The following is a 21,762-nucleotide window of genomic DNA, read 5'->3' on the forward strand; positions in this document are numbered from 1 at the left end:
TTCACCTGATAAACACTCATTTATATATTTATATAAAATTTATATATTTATATAATATATATATATATATATATATATATATATATATTTATTTATTTATTGTATATAAATCTATATATTAGTAAGTGATATGATATTTAAAATAACTTAACTCCTACAAGAGCAGCAGTTAATAAGATGAGACTTACGCTTGTTTATATATGTTAAATTTAATTTATCTCTAATAAATATTTAATTATTATATTTATGATAATTAATGTAAAATATTTTTTCTAATAAACGAGAAATAAAAGTAATAGTTTAGTCATTATAAGATTTTATTTATCACTTAAAAAACAAGTGTTATCCCTTAATGAGGATTTTTTATGTTTATTTTTTATAAAATTTAGAGACTAAATATTTTATAATTTAATTTAAAGACAAAACACAATTTTTTTATAATAATTAAAAAGAAAAAAACACTTTTAATTATTATTGTTAACATAACATTATATAATTTCATATTATTTTATAATTTCATATTTTATTAGAAAATGTAATCCCGATTTATTCCTTGGATTTATAAGACAATATTACGTAAGTCTCTTAAATTACAAAGATTTTAAATAAATCCAAAATGATGAAATTCGTTAGTGACCATAACCTTTATTGTTGGTTTTGTTATAGACTACAATGAAAATATGTTATAAAATTTAGAAAATATAATAAGAAGTTATGTATTTTACTGATAAATTTATTTCTTTTGTTAAAAAAAGTAACGTTTTCGTTATTTTAAAAGCTATTATGACAATGCTCTATGCATTCAATAACTACAAGAAACATGGTTTTACCATGCTTTTTAAATACTCATTTTTAGTTAAATTTATTTAAAATAATAAAATAAAAGTAAATTCATTAAATACAGAGCAAAGACTTCCCTGTTTGTATAATTTCAATATATCCTAATCAAATTAGAAAGTGTCCAAGAAAATGTAATGTTTAGACATTTTGGTAAGACTAAAATTGGGTCTCCCAAAAAAATAAGTCAACAATTTTTAAATGACGCGAGTCCCTGTCTAAATCCTTTGAATTGTTTTATGAAATTAATTTATAATTAATTAACCTAGAAAAAACAACATAAGCAAAAAATAACTGGCTAACAGCCATGTCAAACTTGCTTATGAAAAGATCAACGGTGGAGGTATGCACAATTAAACTAATTCAGTAAAAAAAAAAGTTATAGTTGACTAATTTAAAAAGAAAAAAAGAGAGACTAAATTGATTTGTATATTTAAATGCAAAAATACTAAATAATTTAACGCACATTGAAACCTAATTTATATTTTAAAAGTCACATTTACTTCAAAGTCTTTTTATATTTTTAGTATATATATATATATATATATATATATATATATATATATATATATATATATATATATATATATATATATATATATATGTATATACTAAAATAATTTAAATGAAAGTATATGTAAATCAATTTAATTAAAATTGTTTTTTTACATCACGGGTTTCTCCAATTTCTTAGACTATAAAAGCTAATATTATTCGTAATACTATGATTTATGTGGATTCGACATATTTACATTGTGAAAAATGAAAAAGAATATGGAATTCTTTATTATATGGATTATTTATACAATACATGCACAAAGCATTTAATATTTACATTGTGAAAAATGAAAATGAATATGGAATTCTTTATTATATGGATTATTTATACAATACATGCACAGAGCATTTAAGCTTTAAATTAAAGTCTTGATAGATGGTTGTATTAATTAAATATTTAAAAATAGGTTCGGCATTTATATAAATTGTTTGATGATTGATGTCCTTTGTTTGATACACTCCTCAATTATTTAGGGTTAGATTATGAATTTAAGACACACACATTGCCCTCATTTACACAATTAAAAAACCATTTGGCTATAATCTCAAATAAATTTGAAAGTGAGGGCAATAATAAAGAAATCGAAGGAGGGGGACAAAGATATAAAAGATAGTATTTAATTAAAAGCATGCATTCCATGAAAAAGGAATAATAATGGAAGCTTAGCCAAAAGGCTCCAAAATCTATGGCCATAAGATAACGGTGCCTTGGATAAGTCATCGGTTGGTGGCTGCTACTCATTTGTTCACAATAAAATAAATATAATAGTTTGTTTTCCCAAGGAAATGGCTGATGGAAAAAAAAAAAAAAAAAAAAAAAAAAAAAAAAAAAAAAAAAAAAAAAAAAACAAACCCACAAAAAAAAAAAAAACTTCCCCCCCTCAAAAAAAAAACAAAAAAAAAAAAAGTTGAAGCCAAAAACATGCATTGACCTCTTCACCATTTTGTGTGCATTCCCACGAGATATGACCTAGAAAACTTAGTGTGCCTTTCGTTTTAAATATAAACAAATTGAGAATTGGTTTTACATCTAATGGTCAATATATACTGTTTATTATACTACAATCATACTACAAAAGTGTGGGAAAACGTGTAAATGAAAACTACGTTTACTTTCTTGTAGGTTATTTTAAAGAGATTAGTAGATATTTGATTTTTCTTTTTTATACAAACATTATTTTATAAACTTGAATTAGATTTAAAGTTCATTTTTTAATATAGTATCAAAGTTAGGTTAGAGTTTATCTAATTATTTTTGTTATTTTTTGAGCATATTGTTTCACCCGCTATCGAATCATTCATTAAAAAATTTTAAAGAGATATGATAGATATTTGATTTTGTTTTTTAAAATTCACGCCGACTAGAGTATATATTTGGATACAAACGTTATCTTACAAGTCTGTTTTGTGAAATTGAGTTAGGCTTAAAGTTTCTTTCTTAATATGGTATCAGAATTAGGTTAGAGTTTATCCTAAAGATACTTGTTATTTTTTGGGCATATTGTTTTACCCGCTATCAGATCATTCATTAATGTTTAGTCTCACCTTCAAGATCGAAATATATATACTTCACCGTGAGATGAGTGTGTTGGAAGTCTCACATCGACTAGAAATAAGACTAATTTAGATTATATAAGTGAGTGCAAACCCTATTTTACAAGGTGATTTTGTGAGGTTGAATTAGGCTTAAATTAAATCCACTTCTTAACATTTTTAAATAAATTTGCATAAATGTTAAAATATACACTTTCAATTTAATATTTTTAAATAATATTTTTTATTCTTTTTATATATTCTTTAATTTATTTAGTTTTTATTGAATATAAAGAAGTTTACTTGGTTTGGTCTTAACAATTCACATAATATAATTAAGGTTAATCATTGTATTTAAAATATTACTATTTTTTAACCTAAAAGATTTTCAGGTTTGTCTTTATAAAATTTAAATATATTGGTGGAAAAATATATAATTTGGGATTATTGAAATACTGTAACAAATCTCTCAAATAAAAATTAAAGAAGTTATTTATTTCTATAGACAATATTATTGTTCTAACTTCCTATATGTTGAAATAATATAATTAAGTTCAATATTCCGAACTAAAGTCAAATATTTGAATTCCTAAAGGTTTATAGTCTCAAGAACATTTCGTTTGACCATGATATTCTCTTACGAAATTAATTTTCAAAAATGCTTTCCAGCCTATGATTTCTTTTTCTTAATTTTTTTAGATGAATCCAGCTTTCATGTTTCTAATTTCTATGAACACGAGGAGTGAGAAGTGTTGAAAAAAAAAATATTTTTCCTTCTTCTTCTAATAGTTGTTGTACAAAGTAAGCCACGATTATTTGATATTTATTTCCTTGCGTAGGTCAATTATTGTATCAATCATGGAAGTACGTATCAAAAGTCAAAGGCTTTGCTTTATTGTTTAACTTTTAACCGTAAATTTTTTAAAATAAATTTGGAATAGAGTTAATTGAGTTATTTTCAATTAGTAACCAAAAAAATTATATTATTTAACTCTGTTATCTCTCTCGAAAAATGAAGAATCTAATGTTTTCACCTAACAAAAAAATATATCAGAAAATCTTATTGAAAAAAAGAACCATAATAATTATAAAATATTTACCATTTGCATTATAAAATTTAACTTCTTAATTAGTATTATTATTATTTGATAATAACTATCTCAATCTCTTTTATAATTATAGACATTCTTACACTATTTTTATACTTATTATACTTTTAAATTCCGATACATTATCAGTCAATTAGGATATAATATCAAATTAACAATATAATCAACATTACATTTTTAATTATTAAATCAAATACTAACTAATATTACTATGATTTGGGTAGTTAATTTAGGAATGGGTATTTTTTAACATCGAAAACCTTATCCGACATATATATGGTTTCAAATAAGGTAGCTTTAGTCTCAATTCCAGTGCCATTTTTTCAATTTGATTTGTTTTGGCTTAGATCCAAAACCTGTAATACATAAAACACAAAACAACTATAACAATATAAATATACAATATAAGATAATGTTATCTATTATTTTAATGAAATATCTAATTTAACCTATGTAACCTAAACAACAACATAAACCTATCAGTATTATTTATGTCAGATAAGATAGATTGTTCATTATTATTTTATTTGATGCATATCATCATGACAATGATATAAAAGACTTGAAATATTTTACTATATTACAAGAAAATATTGATATGGTAATCAATTTTAGTTATAAAAAATAATTTATTATAATAACTAATTTAGATATCAATTTATAAAATTAACAATTATTGATTTTTTTTAAAATAGTTACTATTATGACACTACAAGAAATAATGGAATTAGATACGGAACATTATATACGGATCTAGAATCGTATGTAAAGCAGGTATTATATACGAAAATTATGCACGGATGTTAAAGAAAGGCGTTATATACGGATATCATATACGGAATTTTATATACGGATTATCCGTATATAAAATCCGTATATAATGTTGGCGCGGGGTGGCGGGAAAATTACCCAAGGATAGGATCTGTATATAACCTGTATTATCCGTATGTAGTTAGAACCAAGTGTTATCTGCAGATATTATATACGGATTTGGGAAATAATTTAAAAAAAATGTATTTCTGATTACGTGGAAGCTGGAACCCTATATTCACTCTCATTTGTGAAGCTCGAGGTTTCGTCTCTTTCGAACCTGGTGCTTTCTTTTCTCTCGAACCCTGGTGCTTTCTTTTCTCTCTCGAACCCTTTCGCATTCCTTCTTTCGAGCCCTTTCGGTCTGGTTGTTGTTGTCTCGATCCCTCTTCGGTGTGGCTTTGGTTCTTCGTCGTCTCTCTCTTTCGAACTATGTCCTTCATCAATCCTTCATCAAACACTGTCGTTTGGCCTCATTGTTCGGTGCGGTGCCGTAGTTGGGCGCTGAAAGAGTAGCTTCATCTGGTAAGTAAACTATAATGCTTAGTAATTGTTTAATGGTGAAAATCGTGAACCCTAGTCTCATTTTTGTGTGTTTTATTTGTCACATCTATGGTTCGGGTCGCAAGCCGTGGTTGGAGTGTTTGGAAGCATCGATTGAGGCTACTGTGTGGCGGGTTAAGTAGATTCGTATTGGTTTTATGGACTGAGACATATAGCATTTGGAGTTGCGAATGTGAGTGAGTTCGTTTGCCTTTAAAGTTTGTTAGATGCAGAAAAATGATTTGTATTGTGTTCTTTTGCTTCGTTTGGTAAACAATATGTTGTTTTGTATTTGAATTATATAGACTGGTACGATTCTTTCTTCTTTAGTGTCACAGTGACTAAGTCTCTTTCCTTGTCAAGTGGCTGGGCCTGTAAATATTTAATGCAGTGGTAGAATGTTCTGTATCAAAATTTAGGATTGCAACGTACTGAAGTAAGCTTAAGTCCCTTTTGAGGTTGTCATAATTGGTGTGGGTTGGTAATAAAGGAAGAAGTTGGTTTCATGCATAAGTTCTTTGTATCAAGTACTGGTTACGTTATATATATATCACATAGTTGGAAGAAAAAGGAAAGAAGGGTAGAGTGATTGTGGAAGGGCCTTGGGTTAAACGAAGAGCTACGTGAGTTGATATGAGTGAGAGATAGTGGTGTAAGCTAGGCAAGAACAACGAGAATGAGCGAATGAGAATAGTGTATAGGACGAAGGGTTTTTGGGTTGAGTGAGGTGTGAACATTGAAGGGAATGAGAGTCGATTGGTAGAATAATTATGGAGAAAGGAGGTGGTGGGTGTAGGTGTTGTGGAAAAGGAGTATGAGTGGAAGAGAGGGAGAGGTTGGTAGGTTGCAGGTGAAGGACTTAATAGTGAGAGTGCCTCGGGTTGGGTAGCATGAATGAAATAATGTGTGAAGGGCTTAGTTTCTCATCGTGGTTATGTTGGGAAAGAAAGATAATAAGAAAGGGTTCGGCATGTGCAGGGAACATGCAAGGAATATGGTCAGCATCTTTAAAAGTTTGAAGGCTTTATTGGCGTCCTCCTGCCATTCCTTCCGCCTTCAGCAGCCGCAGCTGCACAAGACTTTTTAAACCTTCAAAATCCTCAAGTTCAAAATGAAGTACCCAATAATGTCCAACCAGAACAACAACCACCACACCAGCAACCACCAGATGAATAACCACAAGATGGAAATGATTACATGCATTATTAGGCATTTTATAGAACTTATTTCCATTACTGTTGAACTTATTTAGAACCACAACTACAATCTGTTTATGAACTTACCTAATGTTTATTCTTGCAGTTATATTGATGTAAACAATATTTATGTATTCATATACAATGTTTCCTTTGTGGATTAAGTGTATCTGAAAACCTTATTGAATTTATATGTCAATGTGCAATGTATAATGTCCAGGTTTGCTTATAACAATGGTGAATGTTCACTATAATGTCCAGGTCTGCTTGTATATTGTGCATGGGGAACAGCTATATACAGGGTATTTATTTAGCTCTTCGTAAACCATTATATACGGATTTATCCGTATATAATTTCCGTATATAAGTTATATATGGATTTATCCGTATATAATTTCCGTATATAAGTTATATACGGATTTATCCGTATATAACTTATATACGGATAAATCCGTATATAAACCTAGCTACGACGGTATTATATACGGATTTTTACCCGTATGTAATTTGTATATAAACACGTATTATATACGGATTTTGGGTCTTATATACGGATTTTTGCTGTATGTAATACACTTTTTTCTTATAGTGTGAATAAAAAGTTACAAATGATTTTGTAATTTGGCCTCTAAAATTAGTTATGCTACCAAATAAATTAGTTTCTAGATTGGTTACTAATAATTAGACACTTAAACTAATTTTTTTTAATAGTTAAAACCTTTTATAATTAATTTTATAGACCAATTTGCATACCATTTATAAATTTGTATTAATAATAGTAACTATTTTAATAATCAATAATTTTTAATTTTTTAAAATTAGTTATTACAGGGACTAATTATTTTTTGTTACTAAAATTAATTACTATATATTGAAATTTTCTTGTAGTGCTAATGTTATTACATACTTATAAAAGTAAATTAAACTTAATTAAATGTTGAAATGAATTACTTTTGTCCTTGCACAAGTTATGTAGTAGTCATTAACAAGTTCGATTTTTATTAAGTTAAAATGTAAAACAAATGAAATATTATTTTTAAAGTTTACAAATAAAATAATTATGTATAAACAAGTTATCTAACCATAAGATAAATCAACTCTAAGGATCTTGTGTTTCTTTCCTTTAAAATATTTATTTGAGCCTCAATTCTAATTAAAGACACATGTAAGTGAATATCTACTTATACTTTAAAATATAATGAAAAACATTAAAGTTCCTTTAGTAATAAATTTGTAATATTCGTTTGTGGGTTTTCGTTACAGCAAACAAAACCACACCATAAGATAATCCCTATAATGACAATGAATTACTTTTAGAACTTTTTGAGTGATGGTTTAAGTTGGAATTAGATTAATTGTTATTTTTGCATGATTTTATTTATTTTCATGATAATGAAATATAGATTTGAATTTTTCACTATTTTATGATGATTGTAAAAGAGTTATTCAGTTGCAAAAATAGATCACAATAGGATTATGAGGTTAAGTTGAATATGAGGTTAATTGAGAATGAGAATCACCATAATTGTGATGATTAAACACAATAGGATTATGAGGTTAAGTTGAATTAATGTATTTGTTTCTTTTGATTATTGATTTGAGTTATCCTTTTTCTATGTCTTTCATCTCTCAATCACGTTAAAAATACTGGATTTTACATCACAAGATGTTTGAATCTACATGCATATTGGGAATACGAGTTTAAAGGTTTTTAAGTTTGATTGAGAATGTACATTGATCAAATTTAGGAACTTTCATATGATTAAATAGGCTTTTGCTATCATGTACTTTGATTAATGGCAAGAATTTTAACTATTATTAATTGAAAGTTTACTTTGATTAATTAACTTTTAATTTTGTTAGGAGATTTAAGAATAGTCATGATTAAATACAATAGGATTTGATTGAGAATGTACTTTGGTTGAATTTGTTAGGAATAATCTAAAAAGGTCTTACTTTTGATTCAGAACTTTTGATTCAGATTAAGAATGTACTTTAATTAATTTGAAACTTGAACAATGATCAATTGAACGATAATCTATGGATAACCGATAATGAATCTATCTTAAAAAAATAGTAGAATTAGTCTATTTCATTATAATTGTTTCTAAGTTTCTTATTTGTTCTATAATTAAACTCATAATATTATGCAAACATTAATTTCATTAGCATAACTTTTTACTTTTATTTTTAAGCATTACATAACATTTACTAACCTTTCAGAGTCTCCATAAGAGTTAAGTATTGAAAAACAATTTCGTATTCATTGGGAAACGACTCAGGGTTCTGTTACCCCTATTTAGTTTGTTGACTACTAACTTGGCAATACGAAAGTTTTCTTGTAAAATAATATTAATTTGATAACTTCAACAACATCGTATCAATAGGCCTTGGAAATTTGATAAGAAAACCATGCACAATGGTCTTACCAATGAGATCACCTCCACCATAAGGAAAAGAAGTTCACCCTTCCCTTACCACCTTCTAAGGTGTATGAGGACAAAAAATGGAAAAGAAAAGGGATGTGAAAAAACAAGAAAGAGGGTGCATAGAAAAAGAGGAGCAAGATCCTAATGCATGCATACACGAGGAAGGAGAGACTAGCACTCCTACCACGATCACTCAAAAGGAGAGGAATTTGTCTAAGAAAACTTCCTGAATGAGCAACATTCCTTCCTTCTTCTTTGTAGAAGTGCTCTCTCTTTCATAACAACTCAAGAATCTAAGTTTCCATCTCCTTTGGAAAAGCCTTTGCAAGATTTGGAGGATGTGTTTTCCCAAGAAGAACCTATGGGTCTTCTTTCCAATTAGGGAAATTGAGCATCAAATAGGTTTTATTCTTAGGGCAAGCCTACCAAACAAGTCAACCTATAGAACCAACCCTCAAGAAACCAAGGAGATTGAAAATCAAGTACAAGAGTTGTTAAATAAGGGGTGAGTTCAAAAGAGTTCGAGTCCATGTGTTGTGCTTGTGTTATTAGTCCCTAAAAAGGATGGAAAATGGAGAATGTGTTATGATTGTAGGGCTATTAACAATATTACCATCAAGTATAGACACTCAATCCCAAGACTAGATGACATGTTTGATGAGTTACATGGGTCCACTATATTTTTCCAAAATATATTTTAAAAGTGGTTATCACTAAATAAGAATAAAAGAAGATGATGAATGGAAAACAACCTTTAAGACTAAGTTTGGACTATATGAATGGTTAGTGATGTCTTTTGACTTAACTAATGCACCTAGCACCTTTATGAGATTAATGAATCATGTCTTGAGGGATTGCATTGGAAACTTTGTGATTTTGTACTTTGATGATATCCTAGTATATAGCAAGAATTTACATTATCATTTAAGACATCTACAAGTGGTTCTTTGCACTTTAAGAGACAATCATTTATTTATCAAACTTATATGAATGAAGAGATTTCACTTTGATTGATCATAAATCATATTGTATCTTCTAATATACATATTTTTCTTATATTATGTCATATTTTGAGTTTACTTTATTAACTGTGCAATAAAAAATCTTTAATTGTTTTAGTTTTAATTATTGAAAATCAAAATATTTAATTTTATTTATACAAATTTACAAAATTTTATTTATTAAAAAAATTCTAAAATAATTTCAACTCGTCTTTTAACATCAAAATTTGTCATCAAATCTTTAAGAAACTTTACTCCCAAATTCACTCTACCATCACCTACAAAAAGAAACAACATAAATTTCACAATCCACCTAAATCCATATACTCTATCTCCCTATAATCAATCCTTATAAAATAACACAACCTTAGAATTTTGTCAGATTACTGAGTCATATAGATATTGAGCACTCATGAAAGTCAATTTTAACTTCAACAAGTAATGCACATTTCTTCACTCCATCCCGAATCTTCTCTACTCTTTTTTTTCTTCGTTTCTTTAAGTATTCATTCTTGTTTTGCTGTATGTATTTTTACTATAATCTTACTACTATATTAATTTGTATTTGGGATCATTAACCCTAAGATAAACATGAACTTATTTTATATCATTCGTAGAAAATATTCAATTTTTATTTAAAGTTCATACTCCCATATTTATATGTTTATTAGTTTATTATGCAACCTATTACTAATGAAGTTTAAATAAAATTGCAGTGAAAATCGTAAAAATTTAATAACAGCATTTCAATCATATCTGCGTTACATAATTTTTATTAATGGAATCATAGACAAATGAAAATTTTCAATGACTTTTAGTAAAGTATGCATAGTAAGAATGAACGGTAAACTCGATACTGTCATGACAATAATTTGTTGTACAAGTAAAGATACACCGTGACATTAAATTTTCGTGTACATATACAGAGATACAATTTTATGTACAGAGCGAGGAAAGAATGGTTAGGGGACCTAAAATATGTATTTACAGAAAGTCCCATTGCCAATAGACCTTCTCTACAATACCTCCACCACTTTTAACAGCGAGGTGAAGCGTCTCAGAAGCTGGTGGAACCCCCCACAATAATGGCACTGCAACAGTCATGGTTAGCTTCTCATGTAAATCACCTTTGCTTGCCTTCTCTGCAGCAATAACCTGCCATGTAAAATGATTTCTAATGTACTGAGAATTTGGGTTGAAACTATATCAGAAGAAAACATCTGGATATTGTGATACATGAATGGATAAGTTGCTTGGTAAATGCTTCCAGGATTACCAGAAATGAAATTGCCTATAAAAATCCAGTTACCCATTAATATGTAAGTTGATAGAACCATGCGAAAATGGCTGAATACAATTTTCAATGACAAGCACCCAGTCTAAATCCAGTTAATGATTGATACTGGCGTAATGATCTTCCGATTCCGACTTCTACAATTTTCTAACGTGTACTTTTCAATTAAACAAGATAACAAGAATTGAAAGTTGATTCGAAAAGAACTGGTATATTTAAAGAGACAATATTCTACGTAGAAATTTGTTGGAAAACAGAAAATAACAATCGGTATGCACAGCCGTTGGCTTGCTTGTGTACATGTGCAAAACTTATATTAATGTGACCTTGCAAATACCTAGGGTGCATGGAGTATAAAAACTTCCTTTAAGTGATTACTTGTACGTGGATTTAAACTTAACTCAACCTTACCAGTGTTGAGAAGTAGACATCTCAAATATAAAATTAAATACTTATGTGTGTCTTCTCGTGTTGAGAAGTAGACATCTCAAATATAAAATTAAATACTTATGTGTGATCCGATAATAGTTTGATAAAATATGACACAATATAAGTCCAAGAAACCTTGTTAGGATGTGTTTTTCATACTATCTAAGAATGTCAGTTTAAGTTTAATTCCACCTTACAAAACCTATTCATAAGTTGAGATTTTACACTAATTTATATAATAATTTGGTCATATCTCCCTAGTTGATGTGAGATCTACAGCAATTTATCAAGTTCTTATCAAACAAGAGTTTATGGCATAAATTTAGCCCCAAAATTACTGAAAGAAGTTGAAAAGACCTTATTCTAATAAGTTTTACTCAGATGCTTACTGAATAAAGTTAAAAGAAGTTTATAGGAGTAATACGTTATTTTTCATAGGCTCAAATAACTAAATAAGTTCCACTAAAGCTCTTCCAAATACCTCCATAGAGTTAAATCAAATGGTGCAGAAAGTTGAGGGTTTTATATCACTATTTTTTATCTATAGCATTATTCTTTAGAAATTATCCTCAGACCAGATAGTCTCGTCAAATTTTAACAACGGTTTGCAATTTTGACTAAACTTTCTTCAACATATACTCAGAAGCAGAACACAATAGCTTTATTCAAAGAAAAAAGTATAGCATACCTCCCCCCCATGCTCTAAAACAGTGTCTTCCACAACGTCACTGAGCATCTCAATGGAACGGCAGAAACCAAAAATACAAAGTTTTCTGCCCATATCAAGTCCCTAGAAAGAGGGCAACTCGTACGAGATAAGAGGACAATTCATATATGAGATGGAAAAGGATGCCTTAAACTCTCGTATTAGTTAAAAGATCGAGTGCTCACATTAGTAGCAGCAATATCAAAGAGTGCACCCAGACAAAGACCTTGGTTGGGATCCATGTAGTTACTTTCTTGAAACCGTTGGAACTTTTGTGTAGCTTTTGATTTCCCTTGCTTCTTCTGTGAAGTATAACAATATATTAGCCAATCTACAAGAATATAGCATTAAAATGTACTGTAAACAAGCATGGGTCAAACATGAGAAAGGTTCAAGAAAGTGCATATTGTGCCTTCGCTGTCTTGGGCTAAAAAGCTGATTCTATGGCACCAAGATACCTTTTAGCATGAGAAGTAAAAGGGCAACGAGCCTAATCGTGTAACAAAATGTAGTATACTAAAATTACCAAATGAAAACCTTATAAACATGACAAGAAGCAAGTTGGACTTCCACCTATAACCGTCTAAGCTTTTAAGGTAATTGATTTCTTGAAATAGTTCCAGCAGTCCTTCCCCTCTTCTTACTGGATTAAACGTTCAACATAAATTTTAGGTGGACACGTGCTTTTTTTGGTCTAACTTCAACCCCAAAGAGCGTTTGCGTGAATTTTTTAAAAAATGTGTTGAAGTTATCACTCCTCAATAAAAATCACTGTTAGGATTTTCTCAACATAAATCAAGATTTTGGAGCCAAATAGATATGGTGCACTAAACATAACCAACAGCACATTCAAGGTTCCCTCTAAGTTCTAATTGTTAAATTGTAAACAAAAAAAGGATGAACTTTACAAATCATACATCAGAAGAGCTGACACGGCGTGGAACCATGGAGCCACCGATCTGGATCAGTCCATCAGCAGTGAACAACGTAATTCTCTCCTCAGGAACCCATTGAATGTCTGAGAAGTCGCAAACATAAAGGATAACAACTCATCAACTAATTACTACATATATAACTCAAAGCAGGAAGCTTGAATAATTTCTGAACCTGATATTCATCATCTCAACTAGTTGCTTTAAAATGCAAACATTGGGATAAAATCACAAGTGAAATGAATCAACACTCAGAAAAATCTTTAATTATAAACGTTTAAAAAATGCCTTAGCCTTTTGCTTTGACTTATTGAAGACCGAATAAATTCCAATTGCAAACTTCAAGTGAAAACATTGAAAATGAACCTCAAATTCTGAAATTCAGAATCAGCGATGTTGAAGGAAAAGCGTACCGTTAACGGAATCGGACCAGGGGAAAAAGGCGAAGGAATCGTCGCCGGAGAAGTTACCACCGGGGGAGGCTTTGGGAGCGAAATGGAGAAGGCGAGGATGAGGAGCAGAAGGAGAAGAAGATAAAGAGAAGGAGTTGTTGAAGGTCTTGGAAGGAGAACAGAACGGAACGAAAGAGAATCTGAACGTGGAGAAGCATAGTGCAGAGGTTTCCGCCATTGGAACGGAACGGAGTGAAACACACGCCACGTTAGAGAATGCTACAACGGTTCGGTGATGATCAAAGCCCGTTTTGACTATTCAATTCATTGAACTCACCGCGCATTCGGACGCACTTCCGGTTTCACTCTGAAGATGTTATATATTTATTTATTTATTAATTTTTATTGCTTTTTTATTTTTTTTATGGCTGAGAATTTCACATGGATATCGCACACACACTTCCTTTTTCTTTTCTTTTTTTTCCCTCTTTTGCATTTATTATAAGAATTCCCTCCACCAGGGAAAAAATGATTTTTTTTTTCAAAAATAAAGTAGAACTAAAAATATATACCAAAATAGCATAATCCAAAGTTTATTTACGAAAAAAACTACTCTATTGTCTAGGAAAGAAAATTGCAAAACGTCTCCTATAAATTGATTTTCGTTCAATTATTTTAATGTAACCTTTTAATTTAATGAAACAATATGTAATTAAAAATTGTAAAAAAATATATTTAATGAGTTAACATTTCATAATATAAAATACATAAGTGCTATTAAACATTATATTCCATATACTTTCATGATTTAAATTAGACTTATAAAGTTTAAAAATAGAAACTATTTGAAAATATTTTAGATTAATGAATATTATTAAAATATATTTAAAATACAACGAATGATAACAATAATAATAATTTAGAAATAGTTAAAATCATTTTAATATAAAATAATAGAAAATTCTAAAACATGGAAATTTATAATTAATTATTGTTAATATTCGATTTAAAACTGTTCATACTATTAAAAATATTATAATGTGTAATTAAGAATAATAATAATAATAATATGTAATATTTATTTTAACATTATATTTACATTATTAATAAGAATGAATTATCTAATTTAATATTAATCGTTAAAAATTACTACTTCAATAATTTTTGTAGACTATTAAATTTTTTATTACTAAATACAATTAAATATGATTGTGTAGTAATTAATTTAATTTTAATTTATATTTACATATATGTAAATAATTAAATTAATTATTAATATTAAAAAGATAGGTATAATTTTAATTTATCTTTTTCTATCTTTTCTTCCATTTTTGTTTTTGTCTTGTTCACTTCTTATCTATGTTGCAATTTTGTTATTTAATATGAGAACTAAATATTTGAGAATCAATATGTAGAATCAAGATTAAAGTCAAATTAAGTTTTTTACACTCATCTTTGTTTTGAGTCTGTTCTTTTCTTCTCTAAGTTTGGTTTTCTCTTTTTGATATTTTGATAGCAATTTGTGTTTTTGATATTAGAATTCTTTGGAACATGTTAAATCTTGATTTGGTAACTAATTAATTCATATAAACCAATTTAGTTAATTAATTGAATCAATTAATTTGAATTTTTAGAAAATATAATTTTTTATTTTTTTATTATTAAATATGTGATTGATTTGTTTTAATTTGTTTAACTTTCATATTTGATCTTCGATTTTATTTATTTTTTAAAATTGTGTTATGTTTTCTACCTAGACCCTAATTTTATTTATATTAAAAAATACTAAAAATTGAATAAAATATTTAATCTGTCATTAAGAATTGACTTAGACCATGTGGCATCCAATGAAACACATAAATAGACACGATATGAACATGCACATGAAGATACAACTAAATTGAGAAATATAGAATACGAGACACCATGACATCTCAATTAAAATGTACTAATCATACTTCATCATCTTAAAAAATCAAGAGAAAACATTTATAAAAAAAAAGTCTAACCAAAGGAAAAATTATGTAAATAATAATATTTGATCACTAAGTTCCACATCTTGATGTCGGGTAAAATATTTGTGAATATTCATTTAACCATTCATGACTATAATATCCATAATATTAAAAATACATAAACATAAATTAATATAATATTATAAATTTATGGTATTATAAATAAAATGTACACAATAAAGTATAACATAAAATAATTTAAAATATAATGTATTACCTTATGTTCAAAGAATGATTAAGACAATATAAAGATATGTTACTTTTAGTCCACGAATCAATAAATATTAAGTTTATTACCTAAAAAAATAAATGTTCAGTATTTTTTTTTCACACTGGTAAATGACTTCTCTAGTCATTGAATCTCACATTTCATATACTAAGTGAATAGTAGTTGTTGGGTTGGGCTGTGTCTAAAAAGTCCAATCTAATTAAGTCCATATTATCGGCAAGTGGAAATGATACCTTTAGGTCACAAGAAAGAGATTTATTTTTCTCAGCCTTTAGAAAAGAGCGAAAAGAAAGAAAAAATGTTGGCAGGGTTATTCATTTTGATAGTTGGGATTGTTGATACGAGGTCAAAAAATCAATCTCACATTGTCGTTAAGGTAGGATTGTCTAAACGTCCTTATATGTTAAGACAAGATCGTCTATATGACTAAATTGTCTAAACGTTCTTATATGTTTTCAAGTTTAATAAACAACAATAAACGAAATGAGCATATGACAAAGTATTATCATTAGAAAAGCAATAAAACTAAAATGTAAGTGGTTTATGAAAAAGCTTAGTGAAATCTAAATATCTTAAGAAAAGCTTTACTAAACACATCAATACATAAACAGACGCACCACTAAACAATTTTCCTATTAAATGCGTCAAAGAGAAACTTGTTGAATGCAACTAGTATTATACATTGCTAAGCAATGCTCAAACAAACTCTCAACATGTCTTGATAGATGAAAGTGTCAAAAGATGTTTTTGGGAAGTACGTTAAAAATTTTGAACGATGATCCAAAAACTTGTAAAGAAAGACACCTTACTAAACGCACTTTCAAACGAAACAAAGATAACTTAGAGAAGCGTTTACATAGGCTAGACGATACCATGTGCTAAATAATCTCCTTCATCCAATGATGAAGTCTTCATCAACTACTTGGTATCATAGTGAAAAGCTTAAACGATCAAATCTTGCCTAAATGGTAGAAAACATGAAAAACACTTTGTTGTTCTGAACATGCACAACGTTTAAAAACAACTAAAGTGATAAGAAAAATGATATATATGCCTTCATGCATATCCATTCTACTTTATACAGATTACCTATGTCAAGTATTCACCTACTCCATCCTATACAAATCAGAAGGGGATGTTAGAGACAAGTAAGACATTCACGAAATCTCTCTATCAAAAGTCAGGCCAGGAATTTCGTACAACCTACCTTTTATAAAGAACTGAAAAAATATGTCTGCTCTGACAAGTTGACTTTAACCAATGACTGCTACCTATGACAAGGCTAAGAACATCCTAATATCAAAGAAAAATATTATATAAATGACATTTTCTTGAAGCCTATATATTGAAGAATGTCAAAGACAAGAGTACGAGAATAAGCACACAAATACAAAAGAAAATATGTGTGATGAAAGGAAAAGCTTAAAAGAAAAAGGAAATACTCTCAAGTTTCATAGAATCATCAACTTACTATTGTAAGAAGAGAGAAAATTTTGAGAGTCTATTATATTGAATAGTATTATACACACATCCTATATGCGAGAGTAACGGTCTAAGAACATGTATCAAATCTGTTTGGTTGTAAATTCTGAATATAAAACACTTTACATTTAACTAGGTGGGGTTAAACGGTAATTAGACAGGTTTGTCTAGTGGAAATCAGGATTTGGTGAAACTCAAATAGACAGTGTATCAGGAATAGGAATGACAAAAAAATTTGCGCTCACAGATATCCGCAAATAAAATCCACGACAAATAGTTGGTACCCGTGGATATTTACTACCCGCGGGTTGCGGGTATTTTAATACCCGCTTATAAACGGGTCGGGTATGATATTATACTATCTGTACCCGCACATATCCATTACCCGCAAAAAATAAAAATAAATATTTAATTTATATTTTATTAAGTTAAATTTAATTAAAATCAACATTAATTTATATTTTACAAGGTTAAATTTAATTAAAATTAAATTTTAATTTATATTTAATTTAATTTATATTATATTTTATATATTTTTTGTAATTTTATTTAAATTTTATTTTAATAATTTATAAAACTATATTTTTTAAATATTTGTGGGTATCCGCGGGTATCTACGGGTATCTGCGAGTTTTAAAATATCTGCGGGTATTTTTTAAACGGGTATCCATACGGGTAACGGGTGAATTTTTTTTTTGTCGGGTCGGGTTGCATGTAGGCACTATCCGTGCCCAACCCGACACGTTGTCATCCCTAATCAGGAAAATATCGATAGTGTCTAGGGATGCCAAAAGTAGTGAAAAATATTATGCAACCAGAAGTGGGTAAAACTCGGTTCTAGTTAGAATAACGGAGGTTACTTGAAGTGACTAGGTGATTCTAGGAATTGTAAGAATACTCAGTTTGTAATCTTGTTGAAGATTATAGTAGCATCCTTTGAGAGGTCTTAAAGGAGACTGAACATAGTTCGGTGGAGTCAATCCATATAAAAATAAATGTATTTATTGTTTTAATTGTACTAAACACCCCTTTTACATACTCTGCATCCACACACTTTTTTAACCATCATAAAAGCTTTTGTCATCAAACATTATTTTTATTAAAAGTTGGTTTTATCAAAACAGTTAAACAATTTTTTTTTATCATTAAACATTTAAAATGTTATTAATTTTAAATAACAAAATTTCATTATACAAAGATAAATAATATTTTTCAAAAGTACTATATTACTTATAAAATAAAAAATAATTGTAACATAAACACACAGAAATGCAATTTTTAATTATTGAAATTATTTAAAAAAAATAGTTTTTTATTATAATAAATGTTAAATTATTTATTATATTTATTATATTTATTATATTTATTATATGATGATTTTTTTCACATAAATTATTTATTTATTTTCCACGCATGATGTTTATAATAAAAATTATACTTAAAAAATATTGAATGGTAATTTGAATAATATATAAATATATCTATATATAATTTTTATTTATTTATTTATTATAATTATAATTATTCTAATTTAAAATATAATATATAAATTTAATTAATTTTATAAAATTTGCTTCTAGTATCAAATATTAAATATTGTTAGAAAAATACAAATCCTAGTAAACTTACAAGGGAGAACAACTAAACCACGAAATTGTTACCCAGGTGCGTTCTAACAATTCCGGTGTGAATGACATTTTACAAATTTGACCAGTTTTTTATCATCGCTATTTGACCTTCATTTTCTATTAAAATTATTTATTATTACTATCTATATTTTATTTTGTTTTATTTTCTAATTTCATGTTAAGAATTTGATCATTCTGTTTTAGTTGATCGATTAACTAGTTATCTTAAAAAAAAAAAGTAAACTAGTACACAAACTTGGTCTAACATTTTTGAACGATCAAACTTAAATTCTTCGTTAATGTATGTAACATTCCAAAAATACAGTATAAACTATATTATAGAATAATCACAATTAACCATAATTCAGATCAGTCTTAAAATTTACAAGAGCGTACGGTTCTTGGCCGAACGACCTTTACAAAAGAGTTACTCGCTTAAACTATGCAGAATCAACAAACATGACCGAACGGTTTACAAAAGGAATTACCGAGCGGCCAAATAAACTCAAAAGGAAAGGTGACCACCTTACACTCAAACTAAACTACTGACCGAACGTCCTATTGTTCGGTCTTTACTTCTACTTCTACCAAATTTTCTTCTTCCAGCGCCTCTTCCAGCGCCTCTTCCAGCAGCTCGTCTCCTTCTGCTCACATCCACACGGATGATCATTGCAACGACAAGGACGGACGTACAAAACCAGACAACACAGGAAATACAGGGTAAGCTTATGTAATTTAATTCAAGTATACACATACATTTTGCATATTCAAACACATCAAATACATTTCAACATTCGTTTCAAGCAAGGCCTACTACTAGACTGACTGTCCGGACTGTATGAAATCTGTGTAGCTACGACGTTCGTGCACCCGGGTGATGTAGTAACTGGAATACTCTCATCAGCTGCCACCCGAGGTTAGTCCTATCTGTCCTAAGTACCCCTAAGGACTAGGACCTCCTGCCGTTCCCACACATGACCTACCCTCCTCTACGTGAGGACGGGTACTCACGGAACATCAGGATGAACCGCCAGCTAAGCATTACCACTTTCATACTTTACCATTTCAATATTCATTCATGAGTCGTTCCTCCCCAGAACGCTCGTTCAAAATTCACAACATTTCATCCAACTCTTATACTCTTCATCTTTTATTATCCATCATTTTAATTTCATCTTTATCACCAATTCCAATAACATCAAATACCGAACGTTCAGTCCTTACTCGGAACGAGGATGAACACTAGGAACGAGACTGAGAAGTATCCCGTTACAGAATAGAATAAGACCGAGAGGGTTACTGTTAGATGTAGGATTAAACCAAATACAATTATATAATATATGACGAACGTTACTTGCAACATGAATCAGTTAAATGAACTGACTCTCGTGAGCTCGAACCAATACTCAAAGAATATATCAAGTAAGGAGGCTTTAGGCCGAATACAATGAATGTAGACACGTCAAGACGTTAAAGAACCATCCTTAGAATAATTCATATACAGAAACCCAATGCCAGTCAATGACCGAACATGGTAAAAGAAAATTCTACTAAAGTTGGAGGAACGCTATTTCATCAAGATTGATCAACTATAAACTAGTACAAGCGCTTGGTATAAGACCGAGCACCACTCATTACGAGTGCTTGGTGTGAGACCGAGCACTAATTAAACTTATAATAGGAACATTAATAACAATAAATATAATAAGATACGATGGAGATAGTGTTTAAGAATAACTAAATATACAAATACATATATTTACAATAATGAAGTTTATCACTGAATACTCAGATGCAACTACGCTTGACCGAACGCTCAAGCATAGTATTATCACAAGAAGACGCTCGTCCTCAACTAGGATTCTTTCCAAATGAAAGAATCAAGTTTCAAACAAGATTACTAGAAACACCGAACGGTCAAGGACCGTTCAATGACAAACGTACATTATCATAGGGAAAGTTCATATTCAGAATTCATTTACATTCAAACTCATTTCTCAGCATATAACTTCATAATTTCATACATTCATGTCATAGTACATTTCATATTCCTCATACATCAGCTCATAATAGTTATCATATATCAAATAATCCAATATCACAAAAATCATGCTTCATGCAACTCAAAGAACGTCCATGCAACACATTAAAACATACAAATTAAATTAAATAAGCTTCCCTTACTTCTGAGCGTGAACGAACGTTCCAAGAGGCAGAAATGGGATTCGCCTGACTAAACTTCTTCTACCCTCACGCTCAACAATCCTTTAAACTAAACCAACCAACAGACCAACTGTTTCAGAATAAAACTATGGACTCATGTAACCAGAAGTTGGTTTTGCATGTGTCAGGGAACGAACGACTAAAGGAGGATAAGAACTTACCAGTTCAGACTCGAAATCGATCGGTTCAAACTGAAGCTTAGGACGCCGGAAACGCTTCTACGGTGCCTGAATAGTGATCGGAGAAGAGAAAAGGTAAGGTTTCTTAGAGAGAAGGGAGAACTTTTAGTGAGAAGGAGGAGAAGATGAGAAGTTCAAAGTTTTGGGAAGGAGGGTGCATGCAGAAGAGAGTGGGACGGAGGTTTTCAGAAAAATCATTTTTTTTCCACGTCAAAACGAGCGTCCGCTCTTCTGCTG

The 21,762-nt window shown here is 29.2% G+C and overlaps 1 protein-coding gene across 2 annotated transcripts; it reads right to left on the minus strand.

Annotated features, from left to right (window-relative positions):
• Positions 1 to 10,848: 10,848 nt before the first annotated feature.
• Positions 10,849 to 14,133, minus strand: LOC124827350 (D-tagatose-1,6-bisphosphate aldolase subunit). 2 transcript variants are annotated; one of them, XM_047300372.2, is made up of 5 exons: positions 13,791 to 14,132; positions 13,363 to 13,463; positions 12,631 to 12,747; positions 12,428 to 12,529; positions 10,849 to 11,171 (listed from the first exon to the last, which is right to left on the minus strand). In XM_047300372.2, the coding sequence occupies exons 1-5, from the start codon at positions 14,005 to 14,007 to the stop codon at positions 11,001 to 11,003; spliced, it is 708 nt and encodes a 235-aa protein (XP_047156328.1). In that variant the 5' UTR covers positions 14,008 to 14,132; the 3' UTR covers positions 10,849 to 11,000. The 2 variants fall into 2 exon arrangements, with proteins under 2 accessions (XP_047156328.1, XP_087952102.1); XM_088095976.1 differs by lacking the exon at positions 12,428 to 12,529 and having other exon boundaries at positions 13,791 to 14,133.
• Positions 14,134 to 21,762: the final 7,629 nt, after the last annotated feature.

Source organism: Vigna umbellata, chromosome 8 (assembly GCF_029865625.1).
Source record: "Vigna umbellata cultivar VRB3 chromosome 8, Vumbellata_1.0, whole genome shotgun sequence".
NCBI classification, from domain to species: domain Eukaryota; kingdom Viridiplantae; phylum Streptophyta; class Magnoliopsida; order Fabales; family Fabaceae; genus Vigna; species Vigna umbellata.